This window comes from Cuculus canorus, chromosome 1 (genome assembly GCF_017976375.1).
Source record: "Cuculus canorus isolate bCucCan1 chromosome 1, bCucCan1.pri, whole genome shotgun sequence".
NCBI classification, from domain to species: Eukaryota; Metazoa; Chordata; class Aves; order Cuculiformes; family Cuculidae; genus Cuculus; species Cuculus canorus.
This window is the reverse complement of record NC_071401.1, coordinates 153,751,055-153,777,563: the sequence shown is the minus strand read 5'-3', so window position 1 is coordinate 153,777,563 and position 26,509 is coordinate 153,751,055. Positions and strand designations below refer to the sequence as shown.

At 54.7% G+C, this 26,509-nt stretch overlaps 1 protein-coding gene across 6 annotated transcripts; it reads right to left on the bottom strand.

Annotated features, from left to right (window-relative positions):
• Positions 1-607: 607 nt before the first annotated feature.
• TRIOBP (TRIO and F-actin binding protein) lies at positions 608-26,492 on the bottom strand. Of its 6 annotated transcripts, XM_054049653.1 has the most exons (23): positions 26,425-26,492; positions 25,102-25,330; positions 23,653-23,786; positions 23,161-23,272; positions 22,558-22,813; positions 21,750-22,134; positions 20,818-20,950; positions 19,055-20,452; positions 18,698-18,787; positions 11,519-11,575; positions 11,074-11,142; positions 10,532-10,621; positions 9,586-9,695; positions 8,949-9,136; positions 8,578-8,732; positions 7,694-7,804; positions 5,528-5,675; positions 4,998-5,109; positions 4,395-4,554; positions 3,558-3,671; positions 3,176-3,262; positions 2,141-2,304; positions 608-1,401 (listed from the first exon to the last, which is right to left on the bottom strand). In XM_054049653.1, the coding sequence occupies exons 2-22, from the start codon at positions 25,213-25,215 to the stop codon at positions 2,143-2,145; spliced, it is 4,185 nt and encodes a 1,394-aa protein (XP_053905628.1). In that variant the 5' UTR covers positions 25,216-25,330; positions 26,425-26,492; the 3' UTR covers positions 608-1,401; positions 2,141-2,142. The 6 variants fall into 6 exon arrangements, with proteins under 6 accessions (XP_053905628.1, XP_053905608.1, XP_053905617.1 ...); XM_054049633.1 differs by having other exon boundaries at positions 8,578-9,136; XM_054049642.1 differs by having other exon boundaries at positions 8,578-9,136; positions 25,102-25,264; positions 26,425-26,451.
• Positions 26,493-26,509: the final 17 nt, after the last annotated feature.

Genomic DNA, 26,509 nt, shown 5'->3' with positions numbered 1-26,509 from the left:
CATCCAAGGTCTTCCTTGGCCCTTTTGCTTTCAGATTATCCTGCATCCAGCTCTGGCACAAACTCACAATTATGGCCCTTTCACAACTGCCAGCAGCCTCTCTGCATAACAACAGGTCAAGTCTACACTGGGATGGCGCTGAATGAGGAGCAGTCACCCCCAGATGGTCCTGCCAAAAAAAATCAATATGTTTCACCCCCAAAACAAGAGGAGAAAACCATTTGATCTCCCCCAGAATCTATATATACTGCTTACCCTGCAAGTAATTTGCAGTGCCATCTGCCTCCCCCCCCACTACTCGATTTACTAATGCAGCCCAGGCTCAGCTCATCCTCTGCCAGGCTGAAGGTCCACATGGAATTTTCAAAGTGGTGTTGTAAAACAGATTATTTCCCGCCCTAAACCCAAAGGTGTGGCAGACAGCTATCAGGATAATGGCACTGTAGGACTCCTCTCGCTCTCTGCCCAGAGGCTGAGGGTCCTCCACTGCTTTCCCTCCCTAAATCCAGAGGGAGAGAAGCAACGGGTCAGTATGTCCCAAAATCACACAGGAACCTGGAAAAACGACATCTCACCATCACTACACTGGGTTAGGGACACATTCCCTTTGTTCAATACATTTTTTTCAGCGAAAGGGGAAGATTTTATTAATTTAAAAGTTGGAGGGCACAGCAGAGCCACCTTGGAGGGGTAGCAGGTTGGTGGGTGCAGTAGCAGCTTCACAGCTCCTCTTCCCCGTAAAGGAGACACCCTGTGGCTTTGGGCTCCTTCCAATTTGGGTTCTTGAAGGAGCCAAAGGAAAGTCATGGAGAGAGCTTGATCATGTGGACTTTCGCCATGGTCTCCTCCTTCAGAAGTCCCAGGCAAACATATCCATGGCAGACTGCCCCGGCAGCTCCCTCCTATGGCTTGCATGTCCTCTCTGCAGGTCCCTGGGGGTGGTATGGGGCTAGGGGGAGTGTGGTCCTCGCCATCTGTCCCAGGGGGGCCATGAAGACATTTGGAAGGGAGAGAATACGTGCCAAAGGTGTGTCCAGGAACAACGGGGCTGGGGAGGGGTAGAAAACCAGATCCTCCTCAGGTTATAAAATGCTGGTGGTGTAATAAAAGGTTTTCCTCTCTTCTTCCCCTTCTTCCTGGGGCAAAAAATCCTCTATAAAATATAATTTTCATATATAAAATCCTGAAGAAGGTGCATGTAAGGAGCCAGTCCAAACAACGTGCTCAGGTAGGAAGGTGAAGGGCGTTCATCAAAAAAGCTTTGGGAGGGGTGTGAGGAGGTTGGGGGTGGGTGAGATTCCTCACCAAGGCAACAACAGATGGGACTGAACCTCCCCTTCCCCGAAAGTGAGGAACAGAGCGAATACAAAACAAGAACAGATAAACAAATGAAGAGCAGACCTAGAGAGAGAGAAAAACAGAAATGGTTTAGAAAGACTCCACTGAGTGCAGAAATGCTGTCCCTTCTCCTCCCCCAAGGAGATGGCTGTCCAGTGACCTGCCACAAACCCACTCATCTCAGCAATGCTCAGTGCCCACCGTCAAGTGTCAGTGGAACTGGGTGACTCCAACCCTGATGGCCATGGCATCCAAACAAAAAGTAGAAGTGCTCTGGACCATGGGACACCCTCCATCCCATCACCCTGCTTCCCTCCCCAGCCATGGCAGGAATGCCCCACGGGCAAGAGTGGAAGGAGGGCTGATTGTAGTCAAGGCTGCTTTGATACAGACCCCAAATTTCTGCACTGTGATAGAGAAACCACTTCAAAGGAGAAAGCAGCAGAAACATCAGCTATGTAGGTCATGTACAATGGCCCCCATGTTGTCACCAAAGCTGCAGGGTGAAGGCCAGCACGCTGTCGGCTCCCACCTCTAGCCTGGTTGAGCAGTGCTCGATGCTGGCTACAGAAGCATCAAGAGCAGCAGGGCAAGAAGGGATGGGGACTTTGGGAGAACGTCATGGACGCCCTCCTCCCACAGGTGCTGAACAAGAGGATGCAAGAAGCAGAGAAGAGTTTAAGTTTCAGCACTGAGCAGAGCAGGAGGAACCAGCAGCTTCCACTCCTCTGTCAAAGCAGAGCAGCCAGGCTCAGCAACCTGCACCTGAAAGGGATGTCACGGTCCACCCTCCAGTGCTCACCGTTACTCGCTGATGCTATTGCACAGCGACTCCTTCTCTTGCAGAGCTGCCATGGCCAGGCGCAGGTGCTCCTTCAGCTGCTCAATCTCTCGTTCTGAGCGCACCTTAATGTGATTCAGCTCTGCATAGACATCCTGGTATTTCCCTGAGGCAAATCTTTTATCCTGCCAGAGGAGGGAGAGGAGTCAACAGGTTTTAGGGCTGATGTTAGGGAAGGGGTGGGAAGGAAAGCCCAGCAGGAGAAGGGCCAGCAGGTGAGGGGAGAGCCAGCCCTGTATTTGAAGCCCATCCCAACCCAGGCCACACAGAAAGCATTTAGAAGAGCATGGAGGTAGCGCTTCCCAAACTCCAGGCCAGAGAGAAAGGCAAGAGTTGTTGGTCTTGCAGGGATCTACAGCATCAGATTGAGGAGGCAATATGGGCCCTACTATGGCTCATGTGGGTTTAGGCCAGATGCATGGGAAAAGTAAAATCCACCAGAGATGCAAGCCACTGAAAGGGTTGGTCCCAGCAATTTATACGACCAAAAGCTTAAACCAGAAAGTTATAAACTTCTGGAGCATCACGGACTCTCAAAGCCGCTTTCAGGTTCCCCTTTGGCAAGGGAGTTTGAAAATCCCTCTGAAGGAGCTGCTGCCAGTGGAGGGAGCAGCACACCCACCTACGGTGCCCAAGGAAACATATCAACTAGGGGACAGGGAAGGTGGCTGGGGAAGCAGAGTGCTGGGCAAGCTTCATGCCAGGGAAAGAAGAGCTCCTGGCTTGTCTCCTCTCATACGTACACACATGTGGAGAAAGCAGCAGCGAAGCCACCATGGCATTTCCCTTGTACAAGGTAAGTCTGCGCGAGCCCATGCTGTTTGGAGCATGTGGCTGCTATGTGCTTGGGAGCAAGTAGGGATGAGGTGCACAAGTGACAAGAGGGTTTGCCTGAGCATCCTATCAAACCCAGTTGAACTCTGCTGACACACAACCACGGGGCTCCTTTCCCTCCCTCTCCTGTTGCTTTCCTAATGGCTCACAGAAAACACCAACCTTTTGCACCATCTGCAGCTCCTCCCGGAGGCACTGCACCTCTTTCTTTAGGTACTGGAGCTCATTCTCCTTCACTCGCAGCAGCACCTGGTCCGGGGAGGAAGAAGAGGAACCAGAGGTGACTCAAGAGCCACTGCCTTGGAAAGGCCAGTGGGCTGCGACGCAAGCACAGCAGTGAAAAAGGAAGGAAGGGCCAGGAGGGCTGGGGCAGGAAGCAGCTCAAGCACCCCAGGAGAGCGGTGGAGGGGAAGCTTGCGTACCTCCTTCCTGCACTGGCCCTGCTGCTCCATCCGGCAGCCACGTCCCACCCAACCCAAGCCAAAATTGCCACAAGGAGGGAGACCCTGGCACAGGGTGGGGCAGCCTGGGGCCATCGCTGTACCTCCAGCTCACAGGAACTCCGCTCGTTGTTGTGCGCAGAGCGATCCCCAGAGCTCCGTGAAGAAATAAAGCTGCGCAGTTTCCCAATCTCATCTGAGAGCCGAGTCTGCAGCTCCTGTAGGCAAAACCAAAAGATGTCAGGGTAGCCATGGCACAGGCCTTTCCACTGTCCTGACCCCTCCATCTTCATGTCAGCCCCACCCCAGTTTAGAGACCCCCTTGTAACGCCCAGCTCATATGCGATGGTGGCACCTACAACCAGCAGCAAAGAATAAAGGTTGAAAGAGTTGGGCTTGTTCAACCAAGAGAAGGGAAGGCTGCAGGGAGACCTTATAGCAGCCTTCCAGTACTTAAAGGGAAACAGGAAAGATTGGAAGGGGCTGCAGGGATAGAACAAGGGGTAACACTTCTAAAAGAGGGCAGATTTAGATTAGATATTAGGGAGAAATTTTTTCCTGTGAGGGTGGTGAGGCACTGGCACAGGTTGCCCAGAGAAGTAGTGACTGCCCCATCCCTGGAGGTGTTCAAGGCCAGGTTGGATGAGGCCTGGAGCAACCTGTTCCAGTGGGAGGTGTCCCTGCCCATGGCAAAGGGGTTGGAGCTGGATAATCTTTATGGTCCCTTCCAACCCAACCCATAATACACCTAACATATTTAACGCTACAGTTAAGGCAGACCAATCTAAAGCCTCTAAGTCTTAAATAGTTTTCTTACTGATGATAAAATCTCAGAAGGGAAGAAATATGAACAAATAGGGGAGTTTTAACAGAAGGAATGTGCTGTGCAAGTGAGGAATGTGCTCCATGGTCTCTGCTGGCAGGGAAAGCGCGTCTCTTGCCTGGTTTTTCCTGAGGAGTTCCTTCCCCTCCTGCTGACAGCGCTGCAGAGTCAGCTCCCGCTCCTCTGCCTTCTGGGTGAGCTCCCCGATTTCAAGGCACTTTTGGGAATACTGCTCAGAAAGCACCTGCAGCTCCCGCTTCAAGGAATCCACGTCCAACCTGCCAAAGAGACACCAGCTCATTGCTGCCCTGCAATCCTGGCCACTGGCATCACCTCGCTCCCTGCCACAGGCAGCCTCTCTCCACATTAGTCACTGGCACAAAATAATGTCCCCTGTGGACCAAAGCTTCAATTTCCACCCTCCCAGATACAAGCTCGGTGCTTCTAGGAGCTTCAAGCCATGCAGAAGTGGAAGAGCTTTCTGTAAACAAAATAGAGGGAAGCAACTATAAGGAAAAGGGATGTGCTACAGGGAAAATTGGCAGGCAGGGAAATAAATCTCCCTTCTCTACAGCTCCAGCAGCCCTGCCATTCACCGTTGGGCACTCACTGGCCCCATGAAGGGACCTGGTGAGGTGGCAGGGGGACAGCTGGGGCCATGGCCATAGATGGGGTGCAGAGACACCAGCACAGGGTGGCAGCCGGAGAGGTAGTTTCTTACTGGTGCTGCTTCTGGAGGGCATCTGAGATCGAGCTGCACTGCTGGAAGCTTCGAGTCCTGCCCAGCTCCTTATTCATCTCCTCCCGGTGGGCCTTCTTCAGCGCCTCGATGGCTGTGGAGGAGGACAACGGGAGATGGGGGATCAGATTGTGCCAGCTCTGGCATATCTGGGGGAAACCAAGCCAGGGAACATGTCAAACTCTTAGCGACACAGGCTCCCAGACCTGTCTTCACAGGTTCCCCCTCCATCCCTTCTGCCCTTGGGGCATGCCCCACCTTCTCCACACGCCAGGATCATGCTGATGCACCGTATACTGCCAAGGAGATAAACACAGAGCAGCGTGGGAGTTCTCCTCCCTACCACCTCTGCCAGTCCTCCCTGCCTACAAGAAGGTGCTGAGCATCAGCTTCACAATAAGTTCAGCAGTGTAGCTCCAGATGATTGGGATGATTAGTTTCTCTCAAGAGACATTTTGGAGAGGTGAGAGGGAACCACTTGAAAGAGGGCATGGCTTGGTGTCCGCTCCTACCTGCTGCTGTAGCCGCAGCCTCCTCTGCCAAGAGCCGCTCCTTCTCATGCCGCAGTCGCTCCAGCTCCCGCTGGTGGTGCCTCTGGAGCTCGTCCATCACTTGCTGGTGGGACAACTCCATCTCGGCCAGGCTGCGCTCGCAGGCCTCCTGCCGTGCCAGGGAAAGGAGGGGTGAGGAACTCAGGTCCAAAGCATGCAGAGGCTCAGGCCACAACAGGCACCCGGCCAGGCTGATGTTTGGCTTTGCAAACCTCACCCAGGTCCATGGCCATTTTGAAAGAACCAAGACCACTTCAGAAGGAAAAGACCATCCTGGGAAAGTGAGGTGGCACTTTTATCACAGAACACAACCATCTGTGGGCCACACATCTTGCAAGCACCACATGTTTTGCAGAGAATGAAATGTTCCCCCTGCTCTTCTTAAAACTGAAGGAGCAAGACAGGAACGTTTCTCTCAGGCCAAGAGCTAGGAACAACACATCCAGCATCCCAGCCCAGACCCCTCCGCCAGGCTGCACTGCCTGGCTGAAGGAGATCAACAGCAGAAACAAACATCTCGATATCTGCCTTTTAAATGAAGCAGCTTCCCCTGGATTCAATGAAAACTGAGCCTCTTCTCCTGAAAAGTGACACCCTGCACTGCCCTGTGGCCTGATGGAGGCTGCCAAAGAGCCCTCTCCAAAGGTCAGGGATCCTCCTCACACAGCTCAACCTCCTTTCTCATGGCACTGAGGCCAAGGGGATGGTTCTTTCAACACCAATCGCTGTGGTTAACTGGTATTACAGCAAAGCAAGCACTTCCTACCTCAGAGCCACACCTCCACTCTCCCTGCAGATCCTGACAGCACTGCCCCAAGCTCTTTAGAATGGACCTGTTAACACCAAACTGTGCCAGAGTATTATTTCATAAAGTCAAGGTCTCCAAGATGTCAGCAAAGAGGCAAGAAGCCACTGTGTTCCCCAACAGTCTCTTGTTATCCCATTCCTTCCACTGGTACTAAGGCAAAGGCTGATATAAAGGGTGCTGCAATACACTGTGGGAACGCAAGTCTTTGCTGGCTCCTCCTCCCTGCTGAGATGGGGAAGCTGTGAAGCTTCACAGATGAACGGAAGGAGAGGAAAAGGCAAGGGATCAATTTGTGATCTGCCTACGGGCTGGCTGTGAACCTCAGCAGACAGAGAGAAGACGACCTTGGGGAAAGGCCAAGTTTGGCCTCAAATGTGAAACACTGGCCTTTTAAGCCAAGTTATTAGGAAGATAAGGTGCTACTCCTCCCCATTCCTTCTGCTTTTTTTTTGACCATAAAGAGGCCTATGAGCTGCAAATATTAAATCAAGATGACAGAGCAACTGGTAACTGGCTGGGCTGGGTGCCACAGGACTCATGGGTTTCCTTCTCTGGGCTAGGTACAGCCAAACTGCTGCAAGGGGCTTCACCAGCCCAAATTCCACCCCCTCTTTCTTCCTCCCCGGTATCTTTCAACACGTATGGCACATCCTGAAATTTGCACAGCATGGTAGAACAGCAGCCTCCCCCCAGGAAATCCCTGCGGGATGTGACCTTGCTTGCTTTGGATGAGTCCATGGCAGGGGAAATAAATAAACAAGGAGAAGTGAGAGGCTGAAGCCTGAGCAAACTCTGCTTTGTAGCTTTCCCATGTGCCTCCCAGCAAAGGAACAAGCTGTGCTGTCAAAGTGACCTTCAGGGCTCGAGTGGCTCTGGCAGGGCCGGGAGCTCCCTACGGCCTGACAGACTGCTTTTAACAAGGGATTTGGGAGTCCTGGGTAGCAAGAAACACACGTGGCAAGCTGCAAACCGCCAGGGAATGTGCAAGCAGTTTGGCAGAAATCTGCTGACCCACTCCCGAGCCAGGGATGGCTCACCCCCACGGGTCCAGGCCAGCATCGTGCCCCCACCTAAAGCAGGGCACGGATCCTGCACCTCTCCCCTAACTCTCCACCTCCTCGTTTATACTCTGGCCCTTTAAGCCCAGGCAACATGCTCCAGCCTTTATGTAATTAATATTGATTATAAGCAGGCCCAGTTAGGGTCATTGTGGCAATGCAATGATTAGCGATACCTGCCCAGCAATGAGCAGAGTCCTGGCATTTCCCACTTTGGGGCTGGGAGAGACCTCAGTGTCCCATGTCTGGCACCTCACTCACCTGTGAGATGTACCCCCGGGGCACATGGCCATCTCCCTGGGATTTCACCACCTCCTGAAGGCTCTCATTCTGGGCCCGGCAGGACTCAAGCTGTGCCCGCAGCGACTGGATCTGTGCCAGAAAAGAGAGAAAGATGCTCTGGTAGAGGTGGGAAAGTGCCACAGCCCAACCAATGTGCCACATCTGAACCCCAGGCTTAGGAATGGGGAGGACCATGCACAACCAGCAGAGATGTCTGTTTCCTAAAGGAATAACACCCTGCCAAGGGACCAAATCAGCAAAGTCAGCCTGAGCCTGATAAGCTGGGGGAGGTGAGGAGACATCCCAACTTCCAGAGCTGGATCTGAGCTAGAGGAAGCCACCACTGCATGCATAGCCGGGATCACAGACAAACACACAGCTCCTTTTAAGGGCTGGCCGGTGAAGCACTTACAGGCTTGGGAACCGCTGGAAAAAAAGAGCCTGCAGATGTACTCCCGAGAAACACAGACTCCACACAAGCAGTGCCACCAACTAACTTATCGTGGACCAAAACGTGGCTTAGGGAACCTCTCGAAGCACATGAGAGTTGCAAAACCTCCCATCCCTGGAGGGTTGTCCCACCCCTGGAGGTGTTCAAGGCCAGGTTGGATGGGGCCTTGGGCAGCCTGATCTAGTGTGATGTCCTTGCCCATGGCAAGGGGGTTGAAACTAGATGATTTTTAAGGTCCCTTCCAACCTGAACTATTCTATGATTCTGTGTACTCAAGAGTTGCCAAATGGAGCCAGAAAGGATGAACACCTCCCTGTACTGCTGCCTTGCTCTTTGGCAGAGCTTCCTGCAGCCACGCACCATGCTAAGGGGCCAAGAGAATCACAGTTTCAGAGAGGATGGATTCTCTTACCTCCTTTTTCAGTGCTTCGTTGCTGTCTCCATGGCCCCCCTTGCTCTGGTTCAGCAGTGCTGACAAGGGCACCCGGTGCATGTCCTTCAAGGGCAGGCGTTCCAGCTCCAGCCATTTCTTCTCAATCTCCTCATTCAGCCGAACCCGCTGGTCCTCTGAAAGCGGGAGAGAAGGGAGGTCCTGCTCCTGTGCCTTGCGGGAAGAGTCCCCTGCCAGGCCATCATTATTTGAGACCCTGCTGTCAGAGGTCTCAAACCATTTCCGCCTCTCCTCTGAACGGACGGCTAGATCTCGTTCCAGCTCCTCATGCCTGGGAGTTCGGTCAGAGATCCTCAAGCTCCCTCTTGTCCTCTGTGGGGACCCCTGATTACCAGGGTCCTGCGGCAAGGGAGACAGTTCCACGTAGTCAAAGGCATGGTGCTGCCCATCTGCCTTCCAGTGACTGCCCTTCAAGTTCCCCTCGGAGCCCGAGCCTGGTCGCTGCTGCTCCTCTGTCCGGAGCGAGCCCTTTTGAGAGACGCAGTTACGGAAGGAGTTCTCTTTATCGCAGTCAGAGAGCCTGAAAGCAGAGTGGTGGCTGCTGAAGGAGAGGTGCTGCATGAGAAAGGATGCCAGCAGAGGCATCACCAACTGCCTAAGGCTCAGCCCTCGCTCAGCCCAACCTTACAAAATCCCACAGTGAATGCAGAACTGGGCCTGTAGCATCCCATCCCTTGGGGAAATGGAGTCCTACACAGGGCAGGGAGAATTCATCCCCAGTTCTGGCTACACCAGCAGCAAAAGTTGCCTAAACCAATGTGGTGAGGCAAAAAGCCAGTGTGCAAGCAGAAGCCACCAGACTCTCAACCCTGCCAGTGGCTGGTGTCTCCAGGCCACACTCCGGGGAAGAGGAGAGGGACTGCTGGGCAGGCAGGGCTGATCCAGGAGTGACTGGATTTCCAGAAGAATATTACTGGGCCCTGCCGGCTAGGGGAGGGAGGAGGCAAAGCAGCACAGGGTAGCTCTTACTTGGTGACATCTGGAGCGCTGACCGGTCGCACATTCTTCCTCAAGGCCTCAATCCAGTTGCGCCGGATGCCTGAGGTCATCGCTGACAGGGTGAAGACAGCATCCTTCGTCTGCAACAGAAGCAATGGATGCTCTCAGCGCCTGGCAGAGGTGCAGGTGGCTCCCACTCACACCTTGAGACCTCTGAGCACCCACTTGCATGGGTAGTGGACAGTGCTAGAGAGACCACGTGCTGTCTCAAAGTCTCCCATGCTCTTGCAGTCAGGTGGAGGGGTGGGAGTGGAGACATGCTCTTTGCAGGAAAGCCCGTTACATGTGCCCTGTGAGACCATCTCCAAGCAAAGGCAAAAGAAACTTAGTCAGCACGTTTGGCCAGACTTGAGCTGATGCCATCCAGTCATGCAGGTGTCGGGAACTGGGCACAAGTGCTGAGGTACAGAAAGGAAACCCAGACCACGAAGTGCCCGACCCTGCATACCCGCTGGGTTTTGCGCTGCCTCAGCAGCCATCTTCCACTGCTACAGCAATTAACCAAGGAAAGCATCGTACCAGGGCCACATCCAGGGTACAGGTTGTTACGCAGAGCATGGTCAGCCAGGTTACGCGGAGATCTGCTGTGCTTACCACTCCCTCTCCGGAGCTCCAGGGAAGCTGCCTTGGCCAATGGGTCAAGTAAACACTCTCAGTGTTTAGCTTGGCTCCTGGGCTGCCTCCAGCATGGCCTTCGGCCAGCCGTGCAAAACCTCCTCCTCCTCCTTCCTTTGTGGGCAGGCAGCACTTGTGTCCCTGAGCACTGCCACCCACGTGTCACCAACCAGCCCTGCTGGGCCACCATCCCAGTGCAAGGTTTGCACAGCTTCCCTCTTGGCAAGGGCAGGGAGCATGCATTCCCACCCTGTGTCCCTTGGTGCTGCTATTCTGTGTCCACACCGAGCCAGACACTCACGTGTATTTGGAAGCCGTAGTTGCGCTGCACTGCAAACTCTGTCACATCCGTGCAGGAGCGGAGGTCGATTTCTCCATCGAGGTCGTCAGCCTGCAAGCACAGCCACCCGCTAAGACATCAGTGCTAACCTGGCTTTGAAAAAGCCCCTGTCGCCTGCTGGCACCCTAAACAAAACATGGGCCACCTCCTACTTCATCCCCCAGTCTCAGCTCCCTGGCACAGCATGGCCTCTTTTAACCTGAGGTGCAGCCAGCAGCATGGATGGAGGGCATTAGAGATGCCCAACCACAGATCTAGACTTTCTCCTCACCTCCCACTGTCACCTCACCACTGACAGCCCCCTCAGACTTTGCCAGCCCACTTTCAGACACTCATACTCTTCATCACCCCTTGACAAAGAGCAGCTCCCATCTCCAGCACCGTTCACGAGAAGAGGGTGCTGCTGATTGTGCTGGGAGCACGCTGGTCATACCAGGGCTGTGCTCCTTTCTCCCCTGGCCACAAAAGGAAAAGAGGGCTGGACAAAGGCTGGCCGCGCTTACCTCCTCCGCGTTCGAGTCTCGGTAATACCTCAGGCTCGAGTCAGTCAGCACAAACCAATGTTTCTTCCACTGCAGGCGGATCGGGCAGGGGAGGGAAGGGAAAAGATAGGAGGGAAATAGACAGGCAGTTACCAGGGGAAACATAGGAACAGAGAGGGATGCTCTGCACTGTGACCTCTCAGCCTTCTCTTTCCCCTTCTCCACGTCCCTTCCAGCTCCCTTCCAGCTCCCCCTTGTGCCCCTCAGCTGGGAGAGGGGTGCTGCATGAATGTCTGTGCCCACACACAGAGCGAGGCACCTCCACCAAAGGCTTCCTGCTGCCTTTCCCAGTGGGAACGACCCCAGTGAACGAGGGGGAAGAAAATCACTGGGGGACCTCTAGCAGCAGAGCCTGGGGGATAAGGTAGGGGCTGGGGGAAGAGGCGGACCCCTGCCTCAGGCTCACCTCTCCTGGCTCATCCAGGATGGACATCCATCCCTTCTTGAAATTGAGGAGATCCGGCTGGAGAGGAAAGGACAAAACAGAGGATTATTGTCTGGGACTGATCCACAAAAGGGCTTTTCATGCCAGGGAATGGAAGGCAAGAACAGCAGCAGAACAACAAGTGGGAATAGCCTGGCATCGCTTTCAGGGAACCCATGGGGGTGCAGAACCTTGTGGTGAAGGAAGACTGGGTTTAGGTTTTAGCAGCAGGCAGCCATTCCTGTAAGAGGAAGCAGGAGACAAGGGAAGAGGTTTGAAAAAAAAAAAAAAAATTAAAGGAAAATATGCAGCAGGGAGGTTTCCACAAAGTGCCTCAAAGGTATTTATTCAGAGAGGGGGAGGCAGGGGCAAGGAGAGTGGGCGGACAGGAGTGCTGCACTGCCATCAATGAGGCTTGGCTCGGAGATGGAGGCAAAGTCACAAAGAAGCAGACACGCCTTGTCCAAACCCTGGCCATCTGTGCCTCAGAGTTACGTCCCTCTGGTAACTTCACCATCGATCATTTATTAAAGACACGAGTAGCTCTCTACAAAATAGCCCTTATCCACAAATGTACAGGAGGAGAGTCAACAGCTGTAAAAACACTGTTGCCTTTAAATGATGTGCCCCAGGGTAGAGATAAAATCAGTCACAACCAGCACTTGATCCTCTTGGAGATTCTACCGCCTCCAAGATTTAATTATTTCTGAGATGCTGGGGGCTCCTCTCTTACTTAGTTCTTAAAGCTCCCTGGTCTTGGCCACAGCTACTGAAGATGAGGATGAACAGATCACCCTACGTTAGAAAGAAATCTCCCCCAGCTCCTCACCTCCTCCCAACCTCACAGCACCTGTGTGGCATCCCAACCAGTTTATCTCCTTCCCAAGGAGAGCTGACTCAGCGGAACCACTGTTTCTCAGCTAAACAGGCTTGAGCCGGTCCTCCTCCCAAACCAGTTGGCTCTGGAGAAGTTGCACCACCAAATAGTACAGCTCAATGCCTCCTGCCCCCAGGAAGCCAGAGTATGCTGATCTATCCTTTCTCCTGCACCTGAACCAGGCAGGGATGGTGCCAGAGAGGTGATGGTGCTGGAGCTGGACCTCCCAGCGGTCCGCACCAGACCTGTCAGCCTCAGGGAAGCCCCCAGATGTTCCCGCATGCCACAATTACCACCTGAGACCAAGCTGGCAAGAAGTGGTGGTTCGGCAAGCCAACAGCCACTCTGCACACTTGAAACAAGCCCAGCTCCCTGCTTGCATAGCCAGGCTGAGCTTTCTCTTGCTTTCATCTCCCCGAGCTGCTGCTCTTGGGTTACACCCAAGGTTAGGGGACAGCAAGAGCAGAGCATGTGCCGCCCACTCTGGCGCTCTGGCTATTGGTTCGAGCAGGCACGGGGAGTCCCGCCAGCGGGAGGGTCACCGGCTGCTACAGCTTCAGCCCTGGCCAGAAACATCCAACTGTGGCTCCAAGCTGCCCAGGAAGGGAAGTAAACCACAGTGAAAGTGCACAGGGGACTCCCACACCTCATCTCCTGCCAAGGTGATGGGCGCTGCCAGTGGCCGGGCAACAAGGGGGACACATGCATTCCTACGGACCCTGATGTCCCACCAGTCCCGCTGCTGCCCTGAAAAAAATGCCCCAGAAATTAATTCCTTCCCCACAGCAGCAGCTCCACCCTTTTTCCCGTTATCCCTTCCAATCCAGTGACTTCAGCTCCGGCTCCAAACTGGGAGCGGCGGGAGGGAAGGAAAGGAGGTGAAACGTCAAAGCGCAACCTCCTCCGCTCCCAGGACACACGTGCATTCAGCAGAAAAGAGTTGCGCAGGCTCCACGGAGGCGGAAAAACAATATAGGGAGAGAGGGAGTGACAGGACTCCTAGCTGGGGTTGTCTTACAGACAGATCAGCTGGGTCTTGTCTTACCGAGGATTTACATTCCCAAAGCATTAGGTGCCAAACTAAAAAACATTAATGGAATGTATCCTGCTGGGAAAACCAGCACCAAGTTCTGCCAGAACCACTGCCCCTGATGCAGTTCTGGGGCCATGAAATCCCCTCCCCTAGAGGGCTTCTCCCAAGCGGGTGAATGCACAGGGCTCCTGTTTCCTCCATGAACCCTGTTTTCCCTGCCACCCTGAGACATGGAGCTACAGCTCTGGAACTGACCTTGAATTATTCTCCCTGAATAGTTGAGGGGCTGATAGCGTAAGACAAGGCATCAGTTGATGCACAGAGCTTAAAGCCATCCTTCTTCTCCTCCTCACAACCAAATGCAGATTCCTCACTCAGCATTAAAGAAATCAGGATACTGGCAGAGAAGAGAGCAGGGTTCAAACCAAACCCCTTCAGAGGAAACGGCCTGGCAATGGGAGGAGGAAACGTCCAGGAAAGCTCAACCGCTGGGAGAGATCCGGAGATGCAAGGATGCAGCAGGATGCATCCTTGAAAAAATGCACAGCCTTGCAGGACAACTCCGGGCTGTGCATAGTGAGGCTTTGGCTGGGGAAGTGGCAGCAGCAATTTTACCTGGTTGCATCCACAGCCACCAGAGTTGTATGTTCAGCCCCACAGCTGGCCAGGCAGAAGCACCAGAGGGGGCCCCTAGCAGTCAGGGACATAGTGACATTTGGAAGGACTAGCTTACAACAGCAGGTTAAGGAGAGGCAGCTGCCTGCTCTGGCTGAAGAAGGGCTACAGGGGAGGTGATAACAGCCTGCAAGTATCTGAAGAATGTAAACACCAAAGAAGGAAAGGGGTTGGAGTGGGAGTGAAGAAATGGCTCCTGGATGGTACTGAGGCACTGGGATGAAGAAGCAGAGAAGAGACTGTGGCGGGCTGAGAAAGCTTGGTGTCTGAGATGGGACAGTCAGGTGTGCTCCTTCCATTGCCTCTGCCATTGCCGTGCCTTTCACTCTTCCCGCTCCCGAAAGCTCCTCAGAACCACAGGTCCTGGAGCACCGCTTCCTCTCACCTCTGAAAGATGGTGCGAGGGGCTCTCAGCTGCCTGGAAAGCACAATGTCTCCCGTCCTCCAAAAACGGAACCTGCTCCACAAGGCGTGGGCCCCAGGCCAAAACACAAAGCAAAACCGCTCCAGCTCAGTTTGGTGGAAATAAAAATTGCTCCCAGGCTGGAAGCACACATGCGGCTCCCAGATCTATATGTACTGCAAAAGCAAGGAGGCGACAGGCTCTCCCTTTCCCACCATCCTCATGTGAAACGCCGGCGGGCACAGCCTGGGCTGTCACCTCCATTACCGCACTGTGCTCAACAGCCTTCCTCTCGGGCTGGCAGACGTCCGCACTAAGGAAGACTCGCCTCAGGGGTGGGATGCTCCCTGCCCGAAACCACATCTGGTTCCCACAAGAGTTCCCCGTGCCCAGGGGGATGTGGATTTCACATTAGTGTGGTCATCAGTGTGGTGAGCTTGGCAGGCCTCAGCCTGGTCCACGCTTGCATGCTGTGTTACAGATGTCTATTTGGATGGGGTGGGGCCCACTGCTAATGAAGCCAGCGGCCACGGGGAGCCCTGAAGAACATCCCCAGCAGTGATGGAGAAGGGAGGCAAAGCCAAGGGGAGCCCAGAGAAGAGCCTGGTAGTAATGGGGAAGGGAGGCAAAGTCATGGGGAGCCCTGAAGGGGTCCCCAATAGTGTTGGGAAAGGGAAGCAAAGCCACGGGAGCCCTGGAGAGGAGCCTGGCAGTGATGGGGAAGGGAGGCAAAGACAAGCAGAGCCTGGAGAGGAGCCTGGCAGTGATAGTGAATAGGAGGCAAAGCCATGGGAGCCCCGGAGAGGAGCCTGCAGTGATAGGAAAGTATGGTAAAGCCATGGGAGCCCTGGAGGGCACCCTGGTAGAGATGGGGAAGAGAAGCAAAGCCAGGGGGAGCCCGGAGAAGAGGCTGGCATTGATGGGGAAGGGAGGCAAAACCAAGGGGAGCCCAGAGAGGAGGCTGGCAGCGATGAGGAGTGGAGGGAAAGCCACAGAGAGCCTGGAGAGGAGCCTGGCAGCAACAGGGCAGGGAAGCAAAGCCAGAGGAGCCCTGGAGAAGAGCCTTGCAGCGACGGGGCAGGGAGGCAAAGCCACAAAAGCCCCGTAGAGGAGCCCTGGAGGGACAGGGCAGAGGGACAAGGAGGCACGAAGCCTCCTCCACCGCCCGGGACCCGCGGCGCAGCAGTGCGGGGACTGCGGGGTGACCCGGCGTGGGGGGCTCGGGGGTGGCGGGGCGGTCGGAGGAGGATCCCCCACCCCATCCCCGGGTTCGATCCCCACTCACCGTCATGGCGAGGCCGGTGCGGGGCCGGGCGGCGGCAGCCAGGGCGGCTTCAGCAGCCGGGCGGCTCGGGCAGCCCCACCATCACCGCTCCCCGCCCGCCTCTCCCCGCCTCGCTCCTCTTAATTTACAAAAAAAAAAAAAGGAAAGAAAAGGAGGAAAAAAAAAAAAACCCAACCCAAAAAAAAAAAAAAAAACCAAAACCAAACTTCTCTTTCCTCCCCCTCTAAACTTCCTGGGAGGGCCCCGAGCCGCCAATGGCAGCCGCAGCCCCGCCCGCAGCCGGGGCGATGCCGCGGGACCCGCCGCGCTGTCCGGGCAAAGTTGAAGCGCAGGGAGGGACGCGCTGAGCCGCTCCTGTCCCGGGAAACAGCCCTGCTCCGGGCGGGGGGAGTGGGCTGGAGAACGGGGAGACCTTATCGCTCTCTGCAACTGCCCGAAAGGAGGTGGTGGTGAGGCCAGTGCTGGTCTCTTCTCCCAAGTAACAAGAGATGGGGGGAGAGGGAACGGGCTCAAGCTGCACCGAAGGGTGTTCAGATTGGATATTAAGAAAAAATTCTTTACTGACAGAGGGGTGAAGCGCTGGAACAGGCTGCCTAGAGAAGCGGTGGAGCCACCATCCCTGGAGGTATTCAAAAAGCGCGTATATGTGGCACTTTGGGACACAGCATCATAGAAGAGTTAGGCTTGGAATGGACCTTAAAGATTATCCAGTTCCAACCCCCCTGCCATGGGCAAGGACACCTCCCACTAGATCAGGCTGCCCAAGGCCCTGTCCAACCTGGCCACCTCCAGGGATGGGGCATCCACAACTTCCCTGGGCAACCTGTTCCACTGTCTCACCACTCTCATGGTGAAGAAATTCTTCCTAATGTCTAGTCGAAATCTGCCCCTCTCCAGTTTGTACCTGTTCCCCCTCATCCTGTCACCACAAGCTTTTATGAATAGCCCCTCTCCAGCTTTCCTGTAGCCCCCCTTCAGGTACTGTAAGGCAGCTGTAAGATCTCCTCTGAGCCTTCTCTTTTCCAGGCTCTGGAACAACCCCAACTCTCTCAGCCTGTCTTCATATGGGAGGTGCTCCAGCCCTCTGATCATCTTCGTAGCCCTCCTCTGGACTTGTTCCAACAGCTCCATATCCTTCTTACGTTGAGGATTCCAGAACTGGACACAGCATTCCAGATGAGGTCTCACAAGAGAGGAATAGAAGGTTTAGTAGGCACGGTAGTGGTGGGCTGATGGTTGGACTGGATGATAGGATGGTTTGGGTTAGTAGGGATCTTAAAGATAATCCAGGTCCAAGCCCCCTGCCATAGGCAGGGACACCTCCCACTGGATCAGGTTGCTTAAAGCCTCATCCAACCTGGTCTTGAACACCTCCAGGGGTGGAGCATCCACAACTTCTTTGGGCAGCCTGTGCCAGTGCCTCACCACCCTCACAGGAAAAGTTTTTTTCCTAAAATCTAGCTGCTTTCAGCTTAAAACCATCCCCCCTTGTGCCAGCCCTACTCTCCACGGAAAAGACACCCTCCCCAGCTTTCTTGTAGGCCCCTTTAAGTACTAGAAGGCTGCTATCTTTTCCAGCCCTAACGATTCTATGATTTTTTTCTGGCAAGGATTGACTTTAAGCAATCCTGACAAGCGTGTGCACTCAGCAGGGTCCTCACCTTCTCTCCTGAAGCTGCTCAGTTTTATCCTCCCCTCCCTGAAATGAACTCCCAAAGCAATGATCTGCAATCTTGGCAGAGGTTGTAGCAAGTCAAAGGGGGCTGCTGGTGGCCTCAGGACTCCAGGTGGCATTGGGAAGGGGAATTGCAAGAGACAGTTCCAAAGAGGGCTGCACACCACAGAATGCCAGGCTCTGCTGCATCATTATGCCAGGGTGATGCGTGTTGCCACAAACCAAAGCAAAGTGCTTGACCCAGAGCTCAGCACCAAAGAAACCTGGGATAGGTGGGGTGAACCAGGGCCAGTTGTGCAGGGGAAGCTCAGGGCTTTGAAACCCTCTCCAGCCTGGGGCAGCAAGGGACATCACCACTTTCAAATGTCAGGTTGGGAACCTCCTGCCTGGCTGCAGTTTGTCATAGAATCATAGAATAGTTTGGGTTGGAAGAGATCTTAAATATCATCTAGCTCCAATGCCCCTGCCATGGGCAGGAACATCTCACTAGATCAGGGCACCCAAGGCCCCATCCAACCTGCCTTGAACACCTCCAGGGATGGGATACCCACAACTTTCTCGGGCAACTTGTGCCAGTGCCTCACCACTCTCATGGTGAAGAAATTCTTCCTTACATCTAGCCTAAATCTGTCCTTCTACAAAGCCTAAAGTCAGGCCCCAGTCAGGGGACAACTTGGCCAAGATGACTGACACGCATGAAGGCAATGGAGGCAGGGACACGGGTTCAGTTGCTAGCTACATGGGCTCCCAGAACACTTTCTGCAGCATTCCAAAGCCGCTCTCTTGCCATTTTTGGTATCCCAGGAACACGCCCACCACTGACTGTATCTACTTTCATGCCACTAAAGCCTGCTTCATCCCTGCAAAATCCTCAGTGCCATCTTATCACTCGGCAACAATAAAGGGAAGGAAAGCAGCTACCGAGATTTTAGTACCAGGACTGCCAGTCACACTTTTCTGGCTTTAAAGGGAAAAAAAAAAAAAAAAAAAAAAAAAAAAAGGCTCCTTGGGCTCCTTGCCTCTTTTCCCCACCTGAGGAATGGATTAAGGACAAAGTGTAGTGGAGTATTAGTGAGTGTGGTAGGAGGTCACGGGAAGGCCACACCATGCTAAGCCTGCTCAAACTGAGCACTGGAGACCCAGGTGCTGCCTGCACTGACCTCTGGGAAAGGGAAGCTGATCTTCCTCACCATTCCCAGGGCCTGGCCCCTACCTTTTTGCGCTTCTCACTGGCATTCGAGTGTGGCTGTGTGCTTCCCGAGGAGCCGCTTTGTGGTGGGAAGGTGCCTCCACCCAACTGGGACTGCAAGGACAGAAAGCAGGAGCTGAAGCCACGGGGGTTTTATCCTTACCATGGCTTCCCAAACATCTGCTTCCCGGTGCAGGCCAGGGAAGAGAAGCATCCTCCCTCCTCCCAGTGCCAGGCAGGCAGCGTGGCTCCCCTGGAGAAGCAGAGGATCCAGGACAGCTAGGGTGTGTAGAATTGCAGCCCAGGGGACCCACCCGCTCTGTGCTTCCCAGTTTTATGCCTAGCAGGTTCCATATCATCTCTGGCTCCTGCTCTACTCACGTGATAAATGAGAAGCCCCTTGTTCTCCCAGTTGCTTTCCAATGGCTTTTCTGCGTTGTTTGTGTCTTGGGTGTGCTCGAGACCCTTCCAGTCATCCTCGAGCTGCTCTGTTGGACTTTCTGGCCTTTTCCAGCTGTCATCAGGCCGCAGTCTTACATCCAGACATCTAACAGGGCTTTTCCAGTTCTTTTCCAACTGGTGCATCATGTTTGCATGGCACATGGGCTTCTCTTGGCGCTTCCAGTCCTTCTCCCATGACTGCCCTTGGTGGGCATCCCCTCGACCCCTCCAGTCCTGCTCCAGTGGTCGTGTTGGGCTCATGGGGCGCAGAGGCTTGCCTCGGCCTTTGCAGTCACTGCCAGTGGCCTTCCCGGGGTGGGAGGGTGGCAGCTTTTCCTGGAGGCTCTGCCAGCTGCATTCAGATGGCTTCCCAGGACCCATGAGGTGCAATGGCTCCCTTGGCTTCACCTGTTGCCTCTCTGCCCCCCGCACCAGGCTGGGAGGCGATATCTCCTTTTGGCTTCTCCATGTACTCTCTGTACATCTCCCAGGACTGAGGGACCGTGGTGGTGGTGAGACCTCCTTTTGACTTCTCCATGTACTCTCTGTACATCTCCCAGGACTGAGGGACCGCAGCGGTGACGAGATCTCCTTTTGGCTTCTCCATGTGCTCTCTGCATGTCTCCCGGGACTGATGGATCGCGGCGGTGACGAGATCTCCTTTTGACTTCTCCGTGTGCTCTCTGCACGTCTGCCGGGACTGATGGACCGCGGCGGTGACGAGATCTCCTTTTGGCTTCTCCATGTGCTCTCTGCACGTCTCCCAGGACTGATGGACCGCGGCGGTGATGAGATCTCCTTTTGGCTTCTCCATGTGCTCTCTGCACGTCTTCCAGGACTGAGGGATCGTGGCGGTGATGAGATCTCCTTTTGGCTTCTCCACGTGCTCTCTGCATGTCTCCCAGGACTGAGGGACCGTGGTGGTGGCCCTGCCTGGCTCAGCCCAATGTTACCCAAGCCCTTCCCAAGGCCCATGGGGTACAGGGAATCCCCTCGGTTCTTCCTCTCCGGGGCTTGCCCTGTACCCCTAGCCTGCCCAGTGGTTGGGCCCCTCTCTGAGTTTGAGGGGCGGGTGTGCTCCCCTTGGCTCCTCCAGCTTTTGTCCAAGTGCCAGGGAGGACTCACAGGTTGCCCTGTCCTCCTCTCCGATTGGCGGGCTGGGCTTGCAGAGCGTGGGCTCCGTCTGCCTTTCTCCAGCAGACAACTGGGGCTGGCAGGGCACAGGGGATCCCCCCGGTTCCTGCTGGACTTTTCAGGGTGCCGAGCTGGGCTAGGGGAACGCAGGGACTCCCTGGGGTCTTTGCTGCGCTGCTCAAGGGTCCAGGAGAGCCGCTGACCCTAGGGACACAGGGAAGCAAGAGCAGGAATTCCTCTTAAAAAACCCATACCTACCAGTGAGTGGGAACAAGATGGGATTAGGGCTGGGAGACAGTTTGGTTAAATAATTCCCCAGGCAGCAATTCCATTCCCGTGCATGGAGCCAGCCCACACTGAAGAGAGGACTTACACTCAAGGAGTGAAAGAGCTGCTGCCATTTAAGAGCTAAGTGTCCCAGTCCACAGCAGGGGAAGGGCTGAGAACAGAGGGAGAGGGAAGCAGAGGAATGGAAGAGAAACACGTGGCAGAAAGAGGAAAATGTGGCAGGGCAAAACAACTCAGCTTGGGAAGTTGAGATGGGATCCCGCCGTGCAGCCAAGCCTCACCTCCCTGGGCAGGCTGGGGCTGGACTGCCTCCGGACTAGGCCGCCTTTGCTGGGTGGCACCGGGGTCTTGCCATCGAGCCGGTCCACGCGGCCTTCCTCCAGGGCCTGGAAGGCCTCCAGGGTCTCCGATTTCCTGTAGGCACACACAGTTTGTTCAGCTGTTGCCAGGCTTTGCTCGAAGACAGAGCCTCCGAAGACTCTGCTGCACCTAAGCCTGATGCCGCAGACCTCCCAGACACTGTGTGCACTGTAGCCCCTCCCTGTTCCCATCACTTCAACCACCCCAGCTTTCATGTCCTACTGCTTCATCCATGACTTCTTCACATTTTTCCTTAGGCTTTCCTCCATCTGGTCTTTCACATCACAGCCACCTGTCCAGGATGCTTCCCTGGTCCCCACTTATGCCTTCTCCTGCCCTGTGCCACTGACACTCAAGCCACTCTCACTTCTCCAGCCAACACTCAGTCAGCACCAGGTACTTCTTGGCATCCCCAGCCCTTTCCTGAGTGGTTCCTACAGTGGACCCTGGATCCCTGGGAGCCACTGATGCTAGGAGAGGGGAAATACCTCTTTCCTTCCCCCTTTCTCTGGATTGCCCTGCTTTGCAATACGTCCCACAGATTCCAGGAGGTGACTCTGAGGATGAGGAGGGTGGGCTGCTCCCTCTGCTTCCAGCAGTGCGGCTTCACTCTACCTTTCCAATGACCTCAGCTGCCTGTGTGCTGCAGTGGGGGAGCCCCACATGCTGAGTGGTGCTAAGCCTAAACCTAATCCTTGCTTTAAGGGAAATTTAAGCATAGCTGAAAGCTGAGCTTTACCATCTACTCCTGCTTTCTCCCTGAGGGACGGTGATTCAGAGGTGGGAGCCCACTGACAGCATAGAGGGAGCAATCCCCCACCCCTGACAACTGTGGAGACCCATTTTCTCTTACCTGCGTTCGGAGCCAAATATCCTCTCCACTTCCACCCGGCCGGGGCTGAGCGTGCGGGAGCTGCAGCGGTCGACAGCATCCCGCTGGCCGAGGCGCTTGGGCTTGGGCAGGTCTGCCAGCACCGTGTACTCCTGCCTCTCCAGTCCGTGCCGCCCTTCCGTGCCTCCAGTACCAGAGTGCCTGTGATGCTCCTGAACCTGGGAGCTGGTGAAATGCCCACTGCCAACCGATGGGTTGCTGCGGGCTAGCGAGGAGCTGATGGTGGCACGCGGTGGGTTGGATGCCCAGGGAGGGTTGGTTTTCTGGCGCTCCAGGGAGAAATAGCCGCTCTCTATGCGGTGCTTTGGCCAGCTCTCCTTGGGCTTCTGGCTGGCAGGACGGTGCTCTGGGACGGGGAGAAGGCCATTACTGGGGGAAGCATGAGCAATGCGGGATGCCACCACGTCCACGGCAAAGCAGGTCTTCGGAGGAGAGCTAGAAATGGTCCAGGAGGGCAGAGATAAAACCCAGACTCCCTCCAGGTGGGGTGAGAGCACTGGGACACAGCACTGCAAGCAGAGGGCACACCAAACCATGCAGACAGAAAATACCCAGGAGACCCACAGTTCATGGTCAGCACACACATCTCATGGACTCTGGGCCTCATCCCATCCACATATGCCAACAGAGGTGTTGAACGCCTCCTGGAACCAGAACTTGGTAAAGAGATGCTAAATCTAAAAAGAAATCTGCCGTGAACTTCAGAGAACCCTGAGTGAAAAGCAAGCCAGAAAAACTACCATCTCACATGGGAGCAAACCAAGTGTACCTGCTTTCAGTGGGCAGATTTCTTCCCTAAAGCCCTGGGCCTCAGTTCTCACCCAGGATCCAGAGGGAACGGGCTGAGCCCACCTGGGTCTGTCTGCCTGTGGGACTCGCGGCCACACCTCTTCCTTGTGGCCCATGTAGCTCATTATGTCTCGTTTGCCTGATCCCAAAGTGTTGTCCCACAACCAGGTCATTTCCCCCTCCTGGGAGACAAGATAAGGCAGATCTCTGCAATTGGGAACTGTAGTTTTTGTAGGCTGGAAGAAGGTAAGAAAATATACAAGAAGTCACAGCCTGTTCAGCCCAAAACTGCTCGTAAAAAGAAACCAGGAGAGGAGCTGGGTGAGCATAAGATAAGCCCAGCCCAACATCAATGGACATGGCAAGAAACAACATAGGAAAGTCCACACGGGGGAATTCAAGAGCAAATTTCGTATGCTCTTTATGGGGAGAGCCTCCTTTGTGGGGACTAAGGGTCTCAGCCGATCTTCCCCTTGCATCTCACAACCTTCTGAACGCGTCTGTCAGAAGAGGCACTGAAGGGCTGGGGAGGGGGGCGCGGGGAGACCAAAATAACCCAAACCATGAGAGATCCCCATCTCACCCTGGCAAGCGCTGAGTTGGCTTCGGCACAGGCGCTGGGGTCGGTGCCAGTTTCTCTGTGCTCACTCTCAGCTCCGGGGCTGAGTGGGGGATACCCTCTGCTCTCGTGCCAGCTGTGGGGCAGGGAGAGAGGACAGCTGGTGATCAGCACAGCCCGCAGAACCCAGGGGCAGGCGGCAGCACGCAGCCCAAGCCACACTGTCTTTCTCTCGACTGGATGGGCAGTGGCTGGCAGAGCCCATCCTGGGACCACCAGCCTTGCTCTAGAAGCAGTGAAGAGGAAGGAGACTCTGGTGGGCTCCTGACCTCTCCTGGGACAGCCAAGAGGAACTCAGTTAGGGGGCAAGGCGGGTAGGTGGCTCAAACCATTTTCCCAGGCACAAAGCATCTGGGAGAAGGCATCTGATTTCCTGCTTGGCTTCCCACTTCCCCTCCTCCATTCTTCCCACCAAGGGGGCTCGTTGGAGCAGCACAGCACCCAGCTGGTACTCACCTCTCTGTCTCCTCCACTGGGCCCACGGACACGTATACCTCGCACTGGGGGGCTAAAATGTGAAGGGCATCCCAGGGCCCGCTTGAGTCTGCATCGCTGCCAGCATTGCACCCTGTGACATCCACAACATGCTCCTGCGAGGAAGAAGGGGATGCAATTATGCCGTCAACATGTTGAGGATGAGAAGGAAGGCTGCCCTTTGGAACTGCCTGCTTCTTCTACCTCCTCCAGCAGCAGCCTGGCCTTCTGGGCTCTTGATACCGCTTCCAACACACTGTTGAGATTTTTCTCCTACTTCAGAAGCCAGAGAGACCCAGTATGCTCTTACTTGATGCTGAATGCTGCAGACATCCCAGAGACAGCACGTGTCGATGAGGGCTCAGGGAAACTGCTCCCTGCACGTCGGCATTGATGCTGCTGGCAGCCACTCTCCCTCCCCACCCAGACAGCCTGAGGAGCAGCTGAAGAGCCAAGAGGGAGAGAGATTTTTGCAGAGAAGGCTGTAGCCCCAGTTGCTGCCTCTCTCTCTGTCAGGGCTTGCAGGTGTCTCAGCATCCTCTACAGCCCCGTTACCTCCGGAGCTTATAAGCAGCAGAGGGGGAGGCTCTGGGGAGCCTGCTGTCTGAGCTGCCTTCCCTCCAGCATCTCACCCGTGCTGGGATTCGCTCAGAAGCAATGGCTCTGAACAGATCGCTGACGAAGGACCGAGGTAACATTAGAGGGCCCAGGGCCAGGGGGAGAGAAGGAGAGGGTGAGAGAGAGAGGGAGGCTCATTAATATTTCATCATTCCAGGCAGTCACTCCTGGAGGATGCCAAACAACACGAAACCCTCCGTGAACATGAAACCAGCTGTCGCCCGGTCAGAGGCAGTCAAAGAGTTTGCGCATCCAGCCCTGTGTGGAAGGACCGTGTTGGATCAAGGTATTTGTACCCCAAAGACCCATGAGATTGATCCCTCTCCTGCCCTCCCCTCGAGGAAGAGCTTGCTGCAACTTCCCCAGGGACAGCCCTAAGCCACATCTGGAGGCCATAGGGACATCCACCAGAACCATATTTTAGACGAGGCAGGCTATAAATGCCAGGAGGCTTTAAGCAAAGATTAATCCAAGGTGGGTGCCCTGCTCTGTCAGTCCTTACTTCCTTCCTCATAACTTAGCATCTGTGATACCTCTAATTTCCCTTCTAGCATCTCTTGAGCTCCTTGTACCCTTCATCCAGCCCTTCTCTGCTAAGGTGGCTCGCAGCTCAGGTCTGGGCACAGTTAAATGATGGATACCCATGCCTGGGAACTCATTCCCTCTGCAGCCATCCACAAAGACATCTAGAAAGCCCAGCTGACCCTTTGTGTTAGGGATTTCCATCTTTAAAAGGGCACACAGGGTCCCAATGTCGAACAAAGGGGTCTTAATGAAGTATTCATAGCCTCCAGGTGAGATGGAGGAGCTCACCTGGAGAGCATGCTGGTGAGCTCCTGCAGCTCGGAAACAGTGCTGGCACAGGCTCTTTGCAAATATGTTGGCTTCAAAGTTCACACAGGGCACATCATCTACCAAACCAGACATTCTCCAAAGCAGGGATGAAGAAGATCTTTGGCTTCTGGGCTGCTGGCAGCTGGAAGGAAAAGGAGGAAGGAACAGAAGCAGAAGACCAGAGCTTTTGGTTCCCAGCCTCAGGCTCCTGTGGAAGCAGGAAAGTTATTCTCAGACTGAAGGTTGCTACTCTCAGCTGGCAATACTTGAATCAAAGGGCATCCAGGTGCAAGGCCATCAATATGACCCATGTAATTATAAACAATAAAAGGGTATGCTCGGGCAGGGACTTCTTTTAGAAGGGGTAACTGCACCGCATCCTCAAATGACCGCTGATGCCCCCTAATTCAGGAGTCTCTGCAAACAGGGGGAATGATGCTCATATCACGCTGTTTTGTTTGAGAGAAGTTTTCTTCCCTCAAGCTTTCTTAAAAGGCACAAATAGGAAACCTTTCTTCTTGACTGTGTTGCTCATAAAGGGATACCTATAAGCAGCTTTGGAAATTTGGAAACTCACTAGGACATTTCCTAAACTTGATCCCACCAAGATTTGTGAGACCTGCACGACAGTTGACTGCAAAACTGTGAAGAGCAACAAGCATTTCTAGCACAGCAGCTGAGCTCCATGCTTCCATCCTGTTTTTTTGCAGGCATTCTTGCCCACCATCACTGCCTTTGTCCCACAGGGTTTGGGAGCAAGGCACTGGATTTGAGGATGTGATCTGTGCTAGGAGGGCTCTGTTTAATTTGTCCAGAGGAGGCATCAACAGAAGGACAGGAAATCAGTGTGGGATGAGTCCAGCATCCCTGATGTGAACACGCCACTGCTCCCCTAAACGTGGACACTTAATTCAGAGCAGCTGAACAAGACTACAGCTGCTCCCTAAAACATCCAGGGCCAACTGCGAATGCCAAGACGAAGCCGTAACTTTTGTTCCTCATCTCCTCATCTTGCTCATTAGCAACACAGCAAGCTGCACTACCGCCAGCCTTGCAGCCTCCATCCTCACATCAGGCCACGTTGTCTTGACTCATTCACACCAAAAGCCAGACGAGGGCTTGAGCATTCACCTGCCAGGGATGCACACGGAACGCTCCAACACCGCTGCCCACCCACTGCCTGATGGGCAAATCATTGCTTCCCCACATCCTTACTGCCGGGATAACGCTGAGATCCCTAGAGCGTCTGGCACGCGTGCATGCGTGCCCAGTGCTACCAGTGCCTCCCAGTTCCCCCAGTACCTCAGCTTCCCCACGGCTCCCAGCGCCTCGCCGCCTGCCGCGCTCCCCTCAATGACCGCCCGTGGGAACCGCGGGGCGCCCGGCA

Coding starts and splice junctions, on each gene's coding strand:
- TRIOBP (XM_054049633.1), bottom strand. CDS start 25,215: ATGTCTGGTTTGGTAGATGATGTGCCCTGTGTGAACTTTGAAGCCAAC. Junction 11,576..18,697: donor CCAGTGAGAAGCGCAAAAAG/GTAGGGGCCAGG, acceptor TTTCCTCTCCAG/CCGGATCTCCTCAATTTCAA. Junction 11,143..11,518: donor TCCTGGATGAGCCAGGAGAG/GTGAGCCTGAGG, acceptor ATCCGCCTGCAG/TGGAAGAAACATTGGTTTGT.